General features: G+C 37.1%; 1 protein-coding gene across 13 annotated transcripts in view; it reads right to left on the reverse strand.

The window, feature by feature from the left end:
* The window catches only part of UNC80 (unc-80 homolog, NALCN channel complex subunit), a 225,223-nt gene that overhangs the window by 46,537 nt on the left and 157,413 nt on the right, over positions 1–21,273 (reverse strand). For all 13 annotated transcript variants that reach the window (XM_032278347.1, XM_032278345.1, XM_032278344.1 and 10 more), the window contains 10 exons: positions 20,078–20,164; positions 16,804–16,987; positions 14,980–15,074; positions 13,860–13,949; positions 13,156–13,257; positions 11,162–11,342; positions 9,481–9,749; positions 7,530–7,664; positions 5,881–6,019; positions 4,953–5,049 (listed from right to left, as the gene is read on the reverse strand). In XM_032278347.1, coding sequence (XP_032134238.1) covers positions 4,953–5,049; positions 5,881–6,019; positions 7,530–7,664; positions 9,481–9,749; positions 11,162–11,342; positions 13,156–13,257; positions 13,860–13,949; positions 14,980–15,074; positions 16,804–16,987; positions 20,078–20,164 — 1,379 coding nt within the window. The remainder of the gene's footprint in view (positions 1–4,952; positions 5,050–5,880; positions 6,020–7,529; positions 7,665–9,480; positions 9,750–11,161; positions 11,343–13,155; positions 13,258–13,859; positions 13,950–14,979; positions 15,075–16,803; positions 16,988–20,077; positions 20,165–21,273) is intronic.

A 21,273-nucleotide genomic window follows, 5' to 3' on the forward strand; every position in this document is an offset into this window, starting at 1 on the left:
AATGTGCAGTAAGATCTAATGCTGATTTTTTGACAGATATGATAAAAGTCTGTAGAAAATGAAATATTTTCTCTTTTATTTTATTTTACTAGTTAATTAATTTATTTTTGAGTCAGGGTCTTGCTCTGTTGATCAGGTTGGAGTGCAATGGTACATTTCAGCTCACTGCAGCCTCAACCTGGGCTCAAGCAATCCTCCTATCTCAGCCTCTTCAATAGCTGGGACCACAGGCATGCCCCGCTATGCCCAGCTAATTTTTGTATTTTTTGTAGAGATGGGGTTTTGCCATGTTATCCAGGTTGGTCTCAAACTCCAGAACTGATGCAATCCACCAGCTTTGGCCTCCTAAAGTGCTGGGATTCCAGGCGTGAGCCACTGCACCCAGCTAGAATATTTCTTTACACTAAAAAAAAATTGTCAAAGGTAGAAAATAATAAAGATAAAAAAGGAAAGAAAAGGCAGACAATAAACCTACAATAGCAAAAATCTACAAAGCTCCAAACACTGGTTCTTTGTAAAGGGAAAACTATTAATAAACTCCTGGAAATAATAATAATAAAAAAAGGGAGGGAGCAAAAATTCCCAGTGTTAGAAATAAAAAAGTGAATACAATATAAACCCCATAGTCATTAAAAATAAAAAAAGAATATCAGGAACAAATTTATGCCAATAAATTTAGGTACTTAAATGAAGTAGAAAAATTCCTAGAAAAATGTGACTTACCAAAGCCACCATCAGGATAAAGAATTTTAATTTTAAAATGTTCCCACAGAAACTACATTACTTACAGTTTTGTGTATAAATTCTACTCAATATTTTAAAAAGACAAAATGCTATTCTGAGCCAGACACAGTTGCTCATGCCTGTAACCCCAGTACTTTGGGAGGCTGAGGTGGGAGGACCACTTGAGCTCAGGAATTGGAGACCAGCCTGGGCAACACAGTGAGGCTTTATCTCTCAAAAAAATAAAAAAAAAATTAGCAGATGTAAAGGCACCCACTTGTAGTCCCATTACTTGGAAGGCTGAGGTGGGAGGATTGCTGGAGCCTGGGAGGTCAAGGCTGCAGTGGGCCATGATCATGACACTGCACGCCAACCTTAGCGACAGAATGAGACACTGTTTCAAAAATAAAAATAAAAATAAAACTAATCTGCACCAAATTTCTACAGAGAATAGGAGTTTTTTTTAAAAAGGGGTTGGGAGAGACACTTTCCAATTCATTTTATAAGTCCAGCTTAATCTTCATATCCTTGATACTATAGCCTGATAAGGACTTTATAATAATGGAGGATTACAAATAAACCTGCTAAAACATTTGCCAGTGGGTAGTTAATGAAGTAGTAGCTAAGCAAGACATCTTTTTTGTTTAAGCCCTTGTAACTTTTGTTAGTATACAGAATTGGTTTATCTTGAATGACATAGAGCTACCTAGAATATATCTTCTACTCCTAACTTCCCTGTGATTCCAGTAATAAAATTCATTAGATAAGACCTTTTTTATAATATAAAATAAATAAAATAAATAAATAAATAAATAAAAATAAAAATAAATATAAATAAAAATTACAGACATATCTCTCATTAACATAGTTGTAAAAATGCTAAAAAAATTGCAAACACAATCTGGCAATACTGAAAAGTGATAATTATAATATACAACCCAATTAGAGTTTATTTTTAAGGAGATAGGAAAGTTTTAATTTTGAAAATAAATCAGTGTAACCTATCAGACTTAGAAAATAAAGAAAAAAATCACAAAATCATCTCTATAAATACAGAAGAACGTTGGTAATATTATCTGTCAATAAGAAAACTCAAGGTAAATTAAGAATAGAAGGCAGCTTCTTTAATAATTAATTTCTTAATGAATAATAAAATTACTTCCTTAATCTTACTGGTACATTACAACAAAATTCTATAGCAAATATTATTCTTAATGATGAAATATTGGCAATCCCCTCCATATTCTGAGATCAGAAATAAGACAAAGATCCTACCATCATCACCATCATCACTTCTATTTAATTTTGTATTAAGGTTCTAGCCAGTGCATTAAAGACAGAGAAAGGAATAACATGTATAAGAATTTGAAAGGATTCACAGCTCTCATGATTTGCAGATGATATGATTAATTAAACAGAAAACACTAAGAAATCATATATATCAAATTAAAAATACTGTGACTTCATTTAAAAATGGCAGAAGACAGCCGGGCATGGTGGCTCACACCTGTAATCCCAGCACTTTGGGAGACCTCTGATCGCGAGATCAAGAGATCGAGACCATCCTGGCCAACATGGTGAAACTGTGTCTCTACTAAAAATACAAAAATTAGCCGGGTATTTGGCACGTGCCTGTAATCCCAGCTACTTGGGTGGCTGAGGTGGAAGAATCGCTTGAACCTGGGAGGCAGAGGTTGCAGTGAGCCAAGATGGCGCCACTGTGCTCCAGCCTGGCAACAGAGCAAAATTCCATCTCAAAAAAAAAAAAAAATAAATAAATAAAAATAAAAAGACAGAAGACTTCAATAGGCACTTTGCAAAAGTGGATGTCCAAATTTCAATAAACATTTATCTGAAAAGCCTCCAAACTGTTGATGAGACCATAGAGTGTTAGAACATTTACATACTGTTGGTGGGAATGAAAATTGAAACCACCTTGGAATACTTTTTGGTAGTATCTACTAAAACAATACATACCCATAGTCCATGACTTAGCCTAGCATTTCCATCCATAGAAATGCATAAATATCATATACAAAGACATATACAAAAACATTCATTGCAGCATTATTTATAATACCTTCAAACTAGATACAACACAAATGCCTGATAACAAAAGAAGAAATAAATTGTAACAGAATCATACACTGGACTATTATAAGTGAATAAAAAAGAATCAACTACTGTTACATACATTTATACTAATGAATCTCATGAAATAATACTGAATCACAGAAGTCGGACATTAAAAATAGCTACTATACTATTTCAGTTAAATAGATTTCAGAAATAGGCAAACTGATTTAACATATTAGAAATCAGGATAGTAGTGCCTCTATCTGATTTTTCAATCTTAGTGGTAGTTGCGTAGATGTGATAATGTTATGAACATTCACGGATCTGTAAAATTATGATTTTTAAATGTTTTATGTAAATGTCACACTTAAATAAAATACTTTTAAAAAATTAAGTACAACAGAGACTTGCTGCTACAAATGTTGAAGTCCTGTAAATATGTTACTTATTCCCATGAGCCATATTCCAGGGAACAGCTGCTAAGGAAATTCTGATCTTACTGAGACATCAAGATGTCATCTGGTTTAAACTGAGCAGAATAGAAAATTAGGGAGGATTAAAAAAAATTCTACTTTAACTTAACAATATTAGACTTTGGCCTTTAACTCTCAGTGACAAGGAAATTTAATTATGAACTCTAATTCCTTTTGATTTCAATGTGTTTGAATTTTAACTTGAAAGAATTTTATGTTTCAATGGAAATTAGGTAAAATTTGAAATGGAAGAATTTTTTAGTCAAACTTAGGTGTTCTCTGTGTTGCTGAAATGTTGATCTTGGAGAATCCGTATGCATTTTATTATTGCAGCGTCTCAATTGCAGAATCTCTGACATACCCGGTTAACAACTTCTCTCTACTCTATTTTCCATTCTGAACACACTTGGAATGGAAAATAGAGTAGAGAGAAGATGTTTACATCCATGTATAGAATGGATTTGGAATTAACTTCATGCAGGATTTGATCCATTCTGGAACATTTTCTAGATCTGTGGTATTAAAGGAAGGGCAGGAAAGTGGGAGTAGGACCATCCTGCGCTCCTGAAGGATGCAGCCAAGTTCCTGGCTGAACACGGGCATTCTGTTTCTCCTTCCCTTGTTCAAGAAGACAAAAAGTCGAGAATGTTCGGGAAAACATTTTTTACTCATTCCTCATGTTTCCTTCCAGTAAAAAGAGTTCAATTAACATAAATCTTGGCTCCTGTTGGCCCTTATTCATTCTCTTATGGGAGAGAGATACAGGCTTAAGGTGCAGGCAAATGTATAAAGATTTATTGGGCGTAGTCCTTCTTGGCTCCTTCCTTCTTCTTGGAAGAGTTTGTCGACAGAGTAAAACTTTTAATAGATCAGATTTAAATCTCAGACCAGAGCCAACATCTTTGAATTGGAATGACTCATTCTTCATGTGAGTCTTTTGAATTCTCTGCACTTGGCAAAATGAAGGCAAGATTTATATTCTCACCCTTTGTGTTACAGAAATTCTTATTGCCCCTTGAAAGGAGTTTTTAAAAATAAATATCTGTTATGAAATTTTGTTTGCTACTAATTTACATTACTTGTGAGGAAAAATATTTTCTAACAAGACTAAATACCTTAGCATCTGTACAAAACCCAAATTAAGGGATTTCAAATGAATGAAGATTTACTATTGTTTTTCAGAGTCTCTGCTATGTTTCCTAAACTTAGTTTTTCTTTTTTTTTTTTTTTTGTTTTGTGTGTGTGTGCGTGTGTGTGACACAGTCTTACTCTATTGTCCAGGCTAGAGTGCAGTGGTACAATCACAGCTCACTGCAGCCTTGACATCCTGGGATTAAACAATCTTCCCGCCTCAGCCTCCCAAACAGTTGGGACTATAGGTATGCACCAACACACCTGGCTAATTTTTAATTTTTTAATTTTTTGTAGAGACAGGGTCTGACTATGTTGCCCAGGCTGGCCTCGAACTCCTGGGCTAAAGGAATCCTCTTGCCTCAGCCTTCCAAAGTGCTGGGATTATAGACATGAGCTATCACACCTGGCCTAAATTTAGTTTTTAAAATCTTACTTGTCAGAATGTTACAGACCAATATTAATCAGCATAACCTTTGTATTCATTCAATTTTATTTCCTTTGTCATGTTTACTTATAACGAGGCACAGAATAAAGAGCTGCACATACCTTCTGAATGATTCAGGAGCGTACGCCACCACAGTGACACAGAGCTTAATGGCCTCACTGATAGAAAATGTCAGATCTTCATTTCCATAGCAGAAATCTAAAGGAACAAAAAGTAAAGGCACACAATCAGAGTGGATTCAGCAGGAGATAAAGAAGAATGTATTACTCCTAATGTTATCATTCAAGTATATACTGTAGCTTTTTATTGTTAGATTTTATTCCTAAACTGTGAAAACTATTAATTTATTCATCTCAAGGGAATAAAATTCTGTTTTCTAGTTTTGAACAATCAGATATAAAATAAAAGTACTTTTTTGGAGTGTTTAAAAAAGTCTCAGATAATAGACGACATTGAAGGGCATTTAAATTGTCTAAGGTAAAACATGAGGCTCTACCCTTGAGTTATCTCTAGTTCTACACATTCCATGATAATAAAAGACCATTTTGGAGGGTTATTTACTTAGAATTACCCAAGATAACCCAACTTTCTGAAAACTGCAGTACTGGAGCAGTGGTCTACTGAGCGTCATTTTATTTATTTATTTATTTATTTATTTATTTATTTATTTATTTTTCCCATTTATTTATTTTATTGCATTTTAGGTTTTGGGGTACATGTGAATAACATGCAAAATTGTTGCATAGGAACACACGTGGCAGTGTGATTTGCTGCCTTCCTCCCCATCACCTACATCTGGCATTTCACCCATTTTAATACACTTTTCATGGCAGAGAATTCTTTACTCTTAGGGATTCATAAAAAATTTAAGAAAAAAATGTTCTCATTCAATTTCTACTGTTGCATTTATTTTTGCTATTTTGGTTTAGTTATACACACATATATGTATGTCTATTTGTGTATAATATATATATTTATATTTAACAACTTCAATGAGAAAAAGAATGTCAAAGCAAGTTTTGCATTTACCTAATGACTTAAGAGGCTTCTCAGCTTTGACCAGCTCTAAGATGTCTAATATGTCAGTGGTCTCTCCCTCTAGGGACTGCAGCAAGTCAAACAGGCACTGAGCTGACACACCTTTGCTGGGCCCGTTATTGGCAGCATCCTGATAAAGAAAAACAATTTTAGTTTATTGACTCCCACCACAGTACAATTATAGCTTGATAGAAATTCAAGTTTTATAAACGCTGTCACCAGAAACAAGTACAATGTCTGTCTGGAATTCAGCTTATATAATTCTGCATCAGCAATGCTGTGGTATGATTTTGGAGTGGTACACCTGACTTTTAAGGAATTTATTAAATTCTAATCTGGAATAAAAGAGGTATTTATAAAAATTCATAAAAATACAGCAATATATGAACTTCCAAAAAGTTCATATCAATGGTTCCCTTAATCTAAGATAGTAGAACCAATGATATTTCTATAATTGATTGGTTGAATACTACAAATACGTTTGGGGAACATATGCTTATTTTAACTAACAACCCTGGGAATTTCACAGGTCTTCTTTGATAATGTATTTCTACAAGGAGATACCTCTAATTTCAAATCTATTTAAAATAGCTTTGAATCATTCGTTGAAATAACAAATCCTTATGAAGTTCTTCTGTGCCAGGCACCAGGCTATATACTGAGGTTATAGAAAACCAAAACCAAAATGCAAATAAAATAACAATATGACCATAACTTAAGCCAAACAAACAAGCAAAGGCAAAAACATGCAAAGATCTTGTTTTCATGAAGATTAAATTCTGTTGGTTGAGTGTGGTAGAAATTCATGTTAATGAAACAAATACATATAACGTGATATGGTGGTACATTCTCTAAAGAAAAAGAAAAACAAAGCAGGGTAGGTGGTAAGAGTGACAAAAAGGAATGAGAATTGGAAAACTTTCCTTTTACCATTTCCTACTTTCCATCTCTTTTATGAATTGAATATTTAAAAATTGGAGAGTTGGTCTATTTACATGTTAGGATCTGAGATGAAAGCTGAAGAGGAATATTGAAGAGAATTGTTGAAAGAAAAATTATTTATGGTATGCACGTCCCATTGGTTAACGGAGAGCTGACAGACTGAATATACAAACTGACAATGACCAGACCACATATAAAAATAAAACTTTAACCCACAACCTGCAGAAACTTGCTCAGGAAACCAACCCACTGTCTGTAATAACCAGCTCAAGAATCCATCCTAAGTCAGGCTTATAGGAAGTCAGACCACTAGCTCCAGTGGTAGCCAAACAATAACCCCTGTAACAATTGACCCAAAGTAACCAGGACTTGCAAAATAACTGAGAGCTTTCCTAATTTTTGTCCCCGCTTCAAACTTAGGACAAACAAGAGAAAGCCCAATATATACCCCAACCCATTGTATAAGATGCCCCGGTACTAGTTAGCTCAGCTGCAGTTCCACCAATAGCTTTAATTAGGGCATAACTGCAGCAACACCTTTTTTTCACTATACAGTTTTTGCATTCCTCTGCCTGCCTTTGCATCTCTGCCAAAACACAAGTGATGGTAGCCAATTCCCTTGCCACAGTAAGCTCTAATAAATGACTTTTGCTTTTCTCATTTTGTTGGTCTTTTTTCCCCCCATAGAGCTTACTTACCGGAAATTCCAGGAGAGGAGCCACACTAGCAAACAGCTGGAGCACAAAGGGCTTCCGGTGTAGAATGTAGAACTGGTGACAGGCGAACTCAATGGCTTGACGCAACTGGGGGTTACTTTCATAGTCGGAGTACACCTAACGAAAAACGCCCAATATTCAAAAAATGCCTTAATAAAGTATCAAAGTTGTATTTGTTTTTAAAACTCATGGTCATAGGAAGGGTGGAGGAAATGGCTAACTTCATAAACTGGTAGAGAAGGAATGTAAAATGGCATAAACTTTCTCCAGATAAATTTAGTAATACACATCAAAATCCTAAAAATCTAAATATACTTTTTTCCCAGAAAGTTTGTGACTAGGAATTTATCTCAAGGAAAGGACTAGACATATGTACAAACTTGCATATATAAGAATGCCTGCTGCAAGATTGGTTTTAACGGTGGAAAATTTGAAACAACTTATTCATAAATATTGGTTGGTTAAGTGAATTGTAGTACATACAAACCGTGGAATAAAACTTGAAAATATAATCCTGTGGGGGGTGTGTGTGTGTGTGTGTGTGTGTGTGTGTGTGTGTGTGTGTGAAAGAGTGCCAGGATTTGGAAGTATAAACAATGATTACCTGGGAGAAAGGATTTTAAGTGATCCTTATTTTCTCTTTAAGCTTTATCTTTTGAATTTTGTAATGAACATACTTGCTTTTGGTAATCAGTAAAAACAAAAAAGTTACTAAAAAATAGAGAAAACTGCAACTATCTAAACATGGTGGTGTCTTGTGATAGTAACTCTCTCACCCCCATAGGTTGAGCAAACTTCACTTTGTATAAGTATGTGCTGGCTGTGTTCATAATTTTTATAAAAACTTCCTTAAAAATAAAGAACTATGATGAACCCCTGGACCCACCTAATTTTATTCCATACTCCTAAACATAGTCAACTATATATTAGACATGAATAAATAAAAATTATTCCCACTAAATTACTTTCTCCAATCCCATCACACCACATTTACTGTCTATGAAAATCTCTATTCAGTCAGAGGTCAGGGAATGCCTTGGGAGAAACATCAGCTAAACACTTGCCATACATGTGACTCAGAAACAGTGGTTCTCAAACTTTCTAGGACAGCGGTCCCCAACCTTTTTGGCACCAGGGACTGGTTTCATGGAAGACAATTACTTCATGGAGCAGGGTTGGCAGGTGGGTTGGTTTTGAGATGAAACTTTTCCATCTCAGATCATCAGGCATTAGATTCAGGAACATGCAACCTAGATCCCGTGCATGCACAGTTCACAATAGGGTTCTGGCTCCTATGAGAATCTAGGGGTGGAGGTTACTTACAGGCCACAAACCAGTATTGGTCCATGGCATGTAGGGGTCTCGTGTTTTAGGGCATCAAAACCACTTGAAGGTCTTGTTAAAAACACAAATTACTGGGACCTGATCTCTGAGTTTCTGTTTCAGTAGACATGAGATGGGCCCCAAGAATGCACATTTCTTTTTCTTAAAAATTGTGGGGATTTTTTTTTGTAGAGATGGGGTCTTGGTATTTTGCCCAAGCTAGTCTTGAGCTCCCCACTTCAAGAGACTCTCCCACCTTGGCCTCCCAAAGTGCTGGCATTACAGGTGTGAGCCACCACACGTGGTCAAAATGTATATTTCCAACAAGTTTCCAGTTGATGCTGATGGTGCTGGCCCAGAGACTACACCTTAAGAACCACTGTCCTAAAAGAAATGGGAAAGCATATCCCAATTCTGGGGGCTCTCACGGTAGAAAGGAATATTGTAAACTCTTGCAAATTTATGGGGGTATTTCATTTGTTGCCTTCTGTTGTCATAAAAGAAGATGATAACTCCATCATTAAAGAGTTTCAGTATAGATCTGGTTGAACTGCTAGACATGAGCAGTACTCATGCTAATTTTCTGGTTGGGAGAGGAGGTTCTGGGCACCTGCAGCATGGTGGGGAGGATCCACTGGTAGCCGCTGAGAGAGAAGAGGTGGTTGAAGTGCACCGCAGTATTGATGACGGTGGCAGCGTACTGCCTGAGCAGGGCACTGTCTTCTGGGTGGAGGATCAGAGCCCCATTAAAAACATTGAGGAAAAGCATGATTTCGTCTCCCCATGGAAACTCGCTTGGCATGCCCAGGAACATTTCCTCCAGGAGCTGGATCCACAAGCTTTTCTGAAGAGTGTCGAGGCCAAACAGTTCCTTTCCAGCTGTGAGAACATGAAACAGCAGAGACAGAATTAGCCCCACACCAATCCTGTCAGCATGTGAGGTGATCAAACCCGAGGCACTGCTGTTCTCCGTTTGTTTCAGCTCCAGGATGTGAAGATCTGCTGAAATGCTTTCCAGCACAGTATTACTGGCCTTGATACAGCACTTCCGGTTTCTCTGTAGACTTTCATCGTCACCTCTTTAACTAACTGTGGGTAAGACAGGGCAGGCATTAGCAGCATTTTACTGCTAATAAGCTGTTGGTTTGAGAAAAATAAATTATTCCAGATAGAAAATGGCAGGGATGAGACTATTGCTTGATCCTTTAATTAATGGTCAGAGACTAGAATTCTTTCTAATCCTGCTGAAGCTGAAGCTTTGTTCTTTTTTTTTTTTTTTTGAGATGGATTCTTGCTCTGTCCCCCAGTCTGGAGTGTAGTGGCACAATCTCGGCTCACTGCAATCTCCATCTCCTGGGTTCAAGTGATTCTCATGCTTCAGATCCCTGAGTGGCTGAGATTACAGGTGCCTGCCACCATGCCCAGCTAATTTTTTTTTTTTTTTGTATTTTAAGTAGAGACAGGGTTTCACCATGTTGGCCAGGCTAGTCTTGAATGTCTGACCTCAAGTGATCCACCCACCTGGGCCTCCTAAAGTGCTGGAATTACAGGCATGAGTCACCTTGCCCCAGCTGTCTGAAGCTTCTGGGTGAGGACGATAAAGCATAGGGATGCTAATTTAAGTAAATTTTCTCAAATTAATAACAGAGTAACAGAATGAGGCTCCAAAGTGGGTCTCTTTCTGTGACTCTGTCTCTTTCTCTCAAATGAGGTATTATTTAGAGTAAAATACACAGATCTTAAATGTAGTTCATTGAATTTTGACAAAAATATGCACTATGCACTCAGGCAAGCAACACTCAATAAATACATAGACAATTTTCATCGCCCTTCTGACCCTTTCCAGGAAATTCATTCCCTCGAAGTCCAGAGGCAGCTGTTCTGATTTCTGTCACCCTACATGAGTTTTGCCTCTTTTTGAACTTCATACAAATACTGGTCTTTGCTTACTCAAGTATTCCCCTACCCTAACAACGCCATCCTACCCACGCTTCAACTGCTGATGATTAGCTTAGAGCAGTGGTTCTCAAACTTTGGGATAGCAGCATCAGCATCACCTGAGAACTTGTTAGAAATGCTAGTTCTTGGCCCCCATCCTGAAACCCGGAGGTGGAGGGTGGGGTCCAGCAATCTGGGTTTCAACAAGTCCTTCAGGGGGTCTCTTGTGCACACTCAGGTCTGAGAACCACTGGTTTTACAGCAGTGTCTGATGATTCAGATGCTCTCCAGTTAAGGACAAAACAAGGGCATTAGAAAAAGCCCCAGAAAGGCCATGCTTCTTTGTTTGATACCTTGAGGATCACTGAAGAGTGAAAATTCAGCATCAATAGCACTTCGAGGGAATGAGGGCAGGCGGAGGAGGTCTTCTTGAAGCATGGAGACGTGGGACTGTTTGTGGGCTGTGGGTATCTTCTGGGTTAGGGAGATGAGAAACAACACCCGCCCTACTTCCTCCAGCTTCCGAGTGAACACCTGGGGAAACAGAAGCAGGAGGAGACAAAAAGCAAAATTAGAAACTCCAGAATTATAGAGTGAAGAAACTGAAGGAAAATCTTTAATGGCAAACTGGGTTGTTAAAGTGGGAAAAGTGAAATGAGAGAGAAATGTTTTTTTTCCCTTTACCACAAGAAAGAGCAAACAACACTTAATTGCCTCTCACTTCCTTCTGTCTACTTTAGAGAAGGAAATGTTCCTTATGGAGTTTTAGGCTGCAGATGTGCATAAAGCAAGCATTGTCAAGAACAGTTCAGTATTAAATAGAGCCTATTTGTTTGGATGCCATAATATAGAAGACCTTCACTAACAAGGAGCCAGTCAGTCCATTCCAGTTGCTTCTACCATTGCCACCAATGCCTTACGCTCTTTCCTGGGAGTTTCGGGTTTGTCTTTAAAAAGTAAAAAGACTGAAGTGAGATTCAGGGAAAACCTGTCTTGGGATAGAAACTCATAGGTCCTTGATTGGTGCCCTGAGTGTAGATGGAATACACATGGGGCTTTTGGTTCTTAGGACCTTTTCTCTTGATGATTAGGAAGTTTATATGCAGTGAGTAGCTACTGAGGAAACTTCTGGGCCAGACTCATAAGGCCTCCATGTTATAATCTCCCCAAGGAACTTAAAAGTCTTAAAGCTCTAACTTGAAGTTTCAGAGCAAGAGCTCCATTTGATGGCATTCTTTGAGAACGTATTCTTACACATGAACACACACACACACACACACACACACTCTCTCTCTCTCTCTCTCTCTCTCTCTCTCTCAGGAAGCACCATTATTGATTAGGGTTTTAATTATCTTATCCCAAAATCATAGGCTGGGATAAATTGCGGAGAATTGTTTCAGAAATTTTTGGTATTTAAGATCTAACAGTTTTGCCCAACATCTCACACCTTGCAACACATTCGCTATTTTCTTTCTTTTAAATACAATGTAGGCAGTTAATGGTAGCTGTATTTTTAATTACTTAAGTGGTCTAATTCTATGTGATTCTCACTCTTTTCATATATTTTTGGATAGTCTGATGCCAAATTATTATCCTTGATATGTACAGAAAATTGAAATGATCAAGTATCCTGAAACTCTTTAGAAATTTTATTTTAAAAAATGAATGTAATAAATAGGTAATATTAAAATTGTATCTTTTTAGAATTGTGTACTAAAGCTATATTTTGCATGCAGAATAGTGACTTTCCTTAAGCTTGAAGTCTGATTGGAGATTAGATATGAATTTTCTTCTGCTCTTCAAACTTAAACCTAAATACAGCTGCTAGACTATATCTTCCTGTTTTAAGAGAAATTAATAACATGCCCAAGGTCAGATTCCTGGTCAGAGGCAGAGCTGGGACAAAGTCCAATTCCTTGAACTTTAGTTTAACACTTTTTTAAAGGCATACTAGAGTGACCTCTTTTACTTTGTAGCCTGCTAGTATAAACCACTGGGATAACTTAAACAGCTACATTATGGGTGTTTCCAATCCGATTTTACAGAAACGTGAAATGAAAATTTACATTTAGAAAATAATTGGTACATAAATTAGAAGATTTCTATTGTTTATACTCAATAATCCATCATTACTCCAAATGAGCATGTCTTGATACTTTTATGCAATGATCCAATTTATAAATCTTAACACACTATTTTTGGGAACAATTTACTGAGTAAGGACCAGCTCCTCTCTCCAGAGAGGCTCATAATGGAATCATAGAATCTCAAAGTTGGCAACATATTAACAGATATCTACTTTAACAACATGACAAAACCGTGGAATAAAACTGATATGGTCAGACACCTGTTTCTGAATGAGCTCTTGTCCCTTCTCTGGATGCATATGTACAAGGTTCAGCTGGGGAGATACTGACCTCCGGAAAGGATAGATATCTCGAACATAGGTCTGTGTGGATTATACAAAAGATAAAAAAAAAAAAGAGTTTAAAAGATTAAACATTTATTCTCATTTTGTCTTTACCCAAAAGTCTAAGCACTAGGATGCTATGTCAGGAAAAATGCAGCTAAAAGCGATTTACTAAACAATACTCTGGAAGATCACCGTAAAGTGATGTCAGTGGGCATCCTGAGGCCCCTTCTGCTCATTGGATCAGGTCACCATGGTCATGCTTGATATGGTAGAAAAGAGATGCAGAACAGCATTCAGCTTCCAAATAGACACACAAGGGTATTATATGGGCAATGTAATTTTTCACTGAGATGTAATAATGATCAATAACTAAGTGTCTTATCTGGCTTATCTCATTTAACTATTACAACTGCTCTAGCACGGATACCATTATCATTACCTTCATTTTACACACAAGAAAACTGAAGGGTAGCAAGTCGCCAGTTGAAAGCCCCATTGACAGTAAGATGGTGTGACCCAGGTGGCCATACTCTTATTATCCTCTAAACAGTGATGCCTCCCTGACTATGAGCCACCTTCAGGAAGGCATGATGAGCCTTTGGCTTAACTCAATGGGGGTGTCATTACTGGTGTCTCACCTTATTGTAGTGGATAAGGTTCCATCGTTTATCCATAAGAAAATAATGTGTTGACTGGGATTCTGGGATATTAAAAAACTCCAGACACTCCTAGAACAATAGCAACAAATTTTAATAAATGTTTATCAAGAAGATATTATGAGCTAGGTAGTAAGTTGACAGATACAAATTTTGAAAAACAAGGTAAACTCTTGCAAGGATTTTACATATATTGATATCTTATATAAATTATATACATTACATATGTGTGTGTTTATATGTGTATATATATGTGTGTGTACATATACACACACATATATATACATACACATACATGACTGCATATATACACAAACAGAGTTATCCAAAGAATGGTATGATAAAGACTGATAATGTGATATAAACGGTCTGCTCTCATAGTGCCCAAAGATGTACAATTATAGTTCAGACTTAGTGATGGACTATGGAGGAACAGTGGCACCTACTGGTCTCAGCATCAGGAAGAAAGCACGTTTAGAGAAATATTTAGGAATAATATAAACTACCATGCACTGTGCACATTATATAATGTATACTAGGTGTAGATAACTTGTATAACCTGAACTAGTATCTCAGTCCTGTTGAAAATGAAACTGAGACTAGAGAAGTCCTGTCACTTGATTTAGGTCACACTGGTTGTGGTGAAGGCAGCGTTTGAATATACTTTGTTTGCCTTCCTGCTATCCTACCTTTCATCGTGAGTATAAAAATGGAGTAGTTGTTGAAGTTGGGTCTTAGCAATTCTCTGGAGATGTTTGAGTGAAGCCAAAAGGAGGAATAATCACTCTTTCTACTGAAATAAGATGCACAAGTTTGGAAAAGTTTTTTTTCCAGAGGTCTCTTCTACTTACATTTGGGCCCAGAACTATGTTCCTGAAAATTCAATTATTTAAAGTTTCTCGAATAAAGTCAGTAGAAGTGGGGAAAATAATGGAAGGAAAAATCATAAGAAAATAATAGTGGAGCAGATTTTAGAAGAGTAAAGAAATGCATCCATCCATTTAAAGACAGAAAAATGCCATTTTATTCTAAAATGGATCTTCAGTGAGGCGACCATAAGCATTGTTCCTAAAAAATTGTTTCTGTTAAAAGGCATTCCTACCTTCAATAGGGCTTCAAATTGAGTGTCTTCATGGACTGGTAACTGGGTTGGAATATCACACTCATTCTGTCCATGAACTACCAAGGTTTTAGTACCTGAAAAAGATAAAAATAATAATAAACTGATTTTACTATAGGAAAATTTGTATTTAAAAGCATAAAACATTAAAATATTATCAATAAACTGATGTTTTTACTGTTAATTGCAATTCTTAATTCATGGTTACATATATATTTTCTTTTATTTATTTTTAAACTGGAAGTTTAAGTTTAATACACATATATTTTAAATATATTCACTTATTAAAAATGATAGGTACCATGTATGGAGTTCTAATACTTTTTGTACATTTTTATTTTTAGTAGGGATGGGATTTTGCCACGTTGCCCAGGCTGGCCTCTATCTCCTGACCTCAAGCAATCCACCTGCTTCAGCCTCCCAAAATGCTGGGATTTCAGGTTGAGCCACTGCACCCGCTAAGTTCCCAATACTTCTACCTGTCTTTTATGTGCATAATTGTATTTAAATCTCACAGCAACCACATGATATGGGTAATATGCTTTTTATCTTACAAATGAGGAAAAAGAAAAATGGAATAACTTACTCAAAGAGACACATTTATTTAGTGGAAGAGTTAGAATTCAAACCTCAAGCATAGCAACAAGTATTACATTCCTATTTTCTAGATGAGGTGACCAGGCAATAAAGGTTAAGAAAATAAAAACAGAAATATTAGCAAAACCAAAATGAGTACCTGAAATGTAGCTTAAAGCCACATTTTCTGTATTCTTCTTGGCTGATTGAGGTAATATTTATTCTACTTCATTCAGTAATTACAAATCTTTGTGAACATTATGATATACCTTGATTTTTAGTGAGTTGTTTCTAAGTATGTTAAAAAACAATAGGAGTTTCTTTGCTATAATAAAAACTGATCACTTTTTTGGGATAATCTACAGAACACATACATACACAATTACCATTTATTGAATGCTTATCATAAGCCAGGTATGGCAGCAAGTATTTCACATATCTCAACTCATTTATTCCTCACAATTGGGAAGTACGAATTATATCCCTATTTTATACATGAGGAAAGAAAGAATTGATAAATGATGTACTCCTTCACAGTTAATACTAGTTATATGACTAATAAACGACAGTGCTATGATTTAAATGCAGGCTTCTTTGCTGCAAGAACCTGTGTTCTCATTTCTACTTAATTCTGTCTTTCTCTTTTATTTCAATACATGCATTATGTCGAATTTTCTTAGTCACTGCACAAGGATAAAGAATTGTCAAAATCTTTGTCTTAAGGCAAAACAAGCTATTTGAAGTGAAAAGGAACCGTATCTTGAGTTTACATCACGCTTCATGTTCTTTTGTAATTCTCCTTCTTCCTGCTCTTCCCTTTTCCAATTTTTCATAAAGCCCTCTCTCATGGAGTTTACAAAGGACTGGAGTCCATGCCATGCAAACAATATTATTCTCCTTCCACTGCCAAAAATTCACTCAAAAAAGCTTTCAGTTCAGCTGGCTCTCTGCGATAGACTTAAATAAATCTTCAACCTTGGCAGCCCTTCAAGGACTGATTCATGCAGATCTCGGTTCTGATGTCTCCCTTTCAGCTGGCAACTACTGACTTTTTAAAGGGTCTATTGTATTTCTTCTGATTATATTAAACAAAAATTCTTTGAAGCACCCAATACTGGGGGTTAAGAACTCTGAACTTTTTCTCATGAATGAAAGAGCCTCTTAGTCTTTCAAAGGGCTATTTATAATTTTTTTTTATAGTTGCGTTACCCAAAAGTGGTAGTGGCTTACCTGGCATTGAAGCGGTCACCAGGAGCTTCACCTCGCACTGTTCCTTCTTCATTGTCTGCTTGAGATCTTTGAAGAAGAGGCCCTCCACATAACCTACCACTTCCCACAGGAATGTCAGGGTGGCTGAAATGGCATCCATCCCCCACTCACAGGGGGTCCGCACAAAGTACATGATTAATCCTACCTAGAAGTCAGGACAAGAAGAGTTCACAAAGCCACAGTAATACTGTGCTCACATTCTCATTTCCTTAGCTTTTCTTGTTTTAAACTCGATCTCCTTCTGTGCCTTCATATTCTCCGTTCAAATGCTTCTCTAACACTTTCAATGTTACCAGGAGAGGGCATAACTGGAAAACTGACCACACAGGCTGCTGTACATTTTTATATATCACTAAAATGGCAAATTCTTAAGAAAAAAAGCAGATCATCCCCCCCACCCCCACCAGGCATCATGTCACTTGGTAGCTAGGTACTTAGGGCATCCAAAATTCATCTGTATATGAAGTTTGCCCATGCACTATTTGCAGCTTAAATTATGTCTCTCAGACCTAAGAGCACTCTGCTTGGCTAAGTCAGTGAACTTCAAAATTTTTGTTTGTTTGCCTTTTTATTTTAAATTCAGGGATATACATGCAGGTTTGTTACATGGGTAAATGTGTGTCATGGGGTTTGTTGTGCATATTATTACATCAGCCGTGTTGTTTGTGTGTCTCCTAATGTAATTTTGAAAAGCCGTGTGCTCTTTTGCACATTTTAAAGTTGACAACTAAAATGCCTCATTTGAAGTATATTTTTTTGTTAATCGGAGGTAGAAAATGTTCAGCATTGTAAACATTGAAATAAGAACTGAATGTAATTGGAATATTTGATGAAATAAGTTTCAATTATCCTATTCAATAATGTGCAAATATTCAGAAAGAAATAATGTAACTTTTTTTTCTTATGGATTTTAGCTATTATTTCTTCACAAATTTTGTAGTCCTGGAAGTCTTTCTGGTTATATTGAAGGAATCAGCATCACAAACCTAATCTGTTTTTGTGGTTCTAAATGCTGGACACCCTAAGGAGGGCCAAGCCTCACCTGTAATAGAAACTTACAAAACACAGGACCAGATAGAAAGTTCTGTGAGTTAAAGTACATTGAACAATCAGAAGAAACAATTTCTTAGATGATTAATAACATAGAACTCAGATTCTTTCTCCCACCTACATGCCTGTCAGTCAGTGCAGCTTGGTAATATCTGGGATGATGAGCTGGGCCCTTCTTGTGTGCGCTAGAATAATGATTGAAATGGCAGATTTACTCAACATTTTGTTAGTGCATCTCTGTAACATGAGCATTTGGAAATTTATTATTTTAAAACTATCCAGGCATCAAGCTCCTTTTAAAATATTTTCTTGTTGCAGAGCTAAAGGATAAAGGAGCGCAATGGTCTGGGCAAACATTTCTCCTATTCTGTGACCTAGGGAAGGGGCAGGTACACGGGCAAGTGAGAGAAACACTGAAGGCATTCTCGCCTCTAGTCCCTATTTGGGCTCTTTCCACACCAGCCTGTATGCAGTGTAAATTTGGCAGGGCACACACTTCAACTGAGGGAGGCCCTGACATTTGGTTTTCTGAGTCCACCTTTGGTTTTTGTGCGGTATAGACAGAACCCAGAAGTAGTAGATGCTTGGCTGGAAAGCTTTCCAGGTAGAATGGCCATAGGCTGTTGTCACTGAGTGGGATGCCGTAGCTGGTGGACTTCTTATGTTAGAGCCTATGGGACTCATGGCAAGAACTCAGGGGGTCTAAAGCACCTGCAGAAGCTGAGGCGAGGTCGAGTCACTTAGCAAATACTGCCAGGAGCAGAAAGGCTTTGAGTGACAGCAGCCATGGGCTTGCGTTTGTGCCTAATCAGGCATCCAGCAGCCAGCCAGACTAAGAACATGGTCTCACAAAGGACCCAGATAAAATGGAAGGGATGAGATGTGGAACAAAGGTCTTTTTCCTCCCTAACTCCACTTAGCTATAGCGACAACAGCAGTGGGAAGGAGGGAGAATTCCTAGAGACTATGCATTTTTATCTAAGAGAGACTGAAAACCACCAAAAAGTACTATTTATGTTTTGGTACCAGTCTGAACTTAAATTTGGATTGGACATTTATTTATATTTTTTCCCTTGCCAACCAGCAAGTAGGCACTCAGGAGAAAGATGACCAAACTAGTCTTAGACAAGAAAAAGGAATTACAAATGTTCTTTGCACGTGGGAGTTGTGGTGTGAGTTAAATTTATCGCCCTGCTAGGGATGCACATGCATAAGGATAACCATTTCCCTGGCACTAGTAAGGGTGAAAGAAGGAGTACAGCCAGCACAGACATTAATTTGGCTACTTGTATGGCTGGATTACGGGGTAGTTCAAGGAGTAGTCATCAGGTTCTAGTCCCCAAATTGCATATTAATTTGGGGTATAAAAAAATGTGAAGAAATTGGTAAGTCTCAGAGCATCAGGAAAGAACTGTCAGGGCAGTTAAAACTGTCATAGGGTCAGGCACAGTGGTTCATGCCTGTAATCCCAGCACTTTGGGAGGCCAAGGTGGGCGGATCACAAGGTCAAGAGATTGAGACCATCCTGGCCCACATGGTGAAACCCCGTCTCTACTAAAAATGCAAAAATTAGCTGGCTGTGGTGGTGTGCATCTGTAGTCCAGCTACTTGGGAGGCTGAGACAGAAAAATTGCTTAAACCTGGGATGCAGAGGTTGCAGTGAGCCGAGATTGTACCACTGCACTCCAACCTGGTGACAGAGCGAGACTCCATCTCAAACAACAACAACAACAACAACAACTGTCACAGACAGTTGCCATGGAAAAATGCATACACAAAAACTTTCCATCTAGGACAATAGTTGCATCTGTGTGTGTGTGTGTGTGTGTGTGTGTGTGTGTGTATGTATGTTTAAACATAGAGATAGGAAAAGAGAAAAAATACTAAAATAGCACATAAGTTTTCTAAACAGAAAATCAAAATAACAAATGTAAGGAAGTTATTTATTGCTAAAGGAAGACAGAGAGGAAACTGACATTTATATTAGCTGCCCTCCATTTGCCAAAAAGTTTGCCAGGCAGGGGCTTCCCTGCCTGGCAGAAGTATAAGGAAGTGTAGGTGAATTTAGTTGACCAGGATTTGCCTTTTGTCATATAATTAATGGAAATTTATTGAAAAAGAAATCTCCTAAGACCTTTTCATCATGGTGCTCCTTCGTAATTGGAAATGAAGTTTTATAACTCACCAAATAGTTGAATAGGATATGAGATGTCTGAGCAGGAAAGTCTCCAATATTCAAGAGAAGTTTGCGCAGCATGTACATTAACTCATCCTGAAAAAAGAACAGAATTTTTAATGTTTCCTTCAGCTGCCATGCTGTAGAAAATAAAATTAACTTCTTGAAAATTTGGGTTTGGGGGAGAGATTTTTCTTACTTTTTCCTACATATTGATTTTAGTTATGTTCAACATTTTAATACAGCATATGTGATACTTGTTAAGCAGTATTTAAACCATCTGGAACACCTTTCTCCTAGGAGCTAACACATAAAAATCACTGAGCAGTAAAGAACTTTTTTTTTTTAATGGACACTGTGTGTGTAGGTAACAGGCAAGTAACAGGAAAGCTGTATGTTTAGTTAACTCTATTGGCCATGGTAGCCTGATATTATGGGAATGTGAGGAGGACCTATGTGGAAAAATCATTAAACAAACCAGGTTTTTGTGAACATCCTAATTCTGCTTTCTAGGTTTTGAGTCAAAGAGAAAAAGAGGTTATGAGAGGATAGATTGAAATGTCTGTAATTAACTTTACCTTTCAGACACTAAACTTAACCTTCCAGTGAATATGACTACAGCATAGAAACGAAGAAATAATTTTTAATCATCACTGTATTTTGTCATTGCTAAAAAAAAACTACTTTTTTTTTTTTTTTTTTTTGAGACAAAGTTTTGCTCTTGTTGCCCAGGCTGGAGTGCAATGGCGTGATCTCAGCTCACTGCAACCTCTGTCTCTCAGGTTCAAGCAATTCTCCTGTCTCAGTCTCCTGAGTAGCTGGTATCACAGGAAACTACCACTACGCCTTGGCTAATTTTTGGTATTTTTAGTAGACACAGGCCATGTTGGCCAGGATGGTCTCGAACTCCTGACCTCAGGTGATCCACCTGCCTCGGCCTCCCAAAGTGCTGGGATTACCAAAAACTAATTTTATTTGGTATGCTCTTCTTACAGGGTGGTCTGACAAATTAGGATTTTGGTTAATAAAAAAATTTAACATGTCCTAATAATCATACCTGCATCAGACTGCCAAGAAATCAGAATTTAATGAGTGTACCCAATAGTAAGAACATTATATCTAATTTGATATTGCAGTACATTAGGATTCTCACTAGCAAAGTAATATACATATATAGAAACATGAATTAATGGGGAAATTAAAAA

The sequence above is a fragment of the Sapajus apella genome, unplaced genomic scaffold (assembly GCF_009761245.1).
Source record: "Sapajus apella isolate SASKATOON/1434 unplaced genomic scaffold, GSC_monkey_1.0 scaffold10, whole genome shotgun sequence".
Taxonomy (NCBI): Eukaryota; Metazoa; Chordata; class Mammalia; order Primates; family Cebidae; genus Sapajus; species Sapajus apella.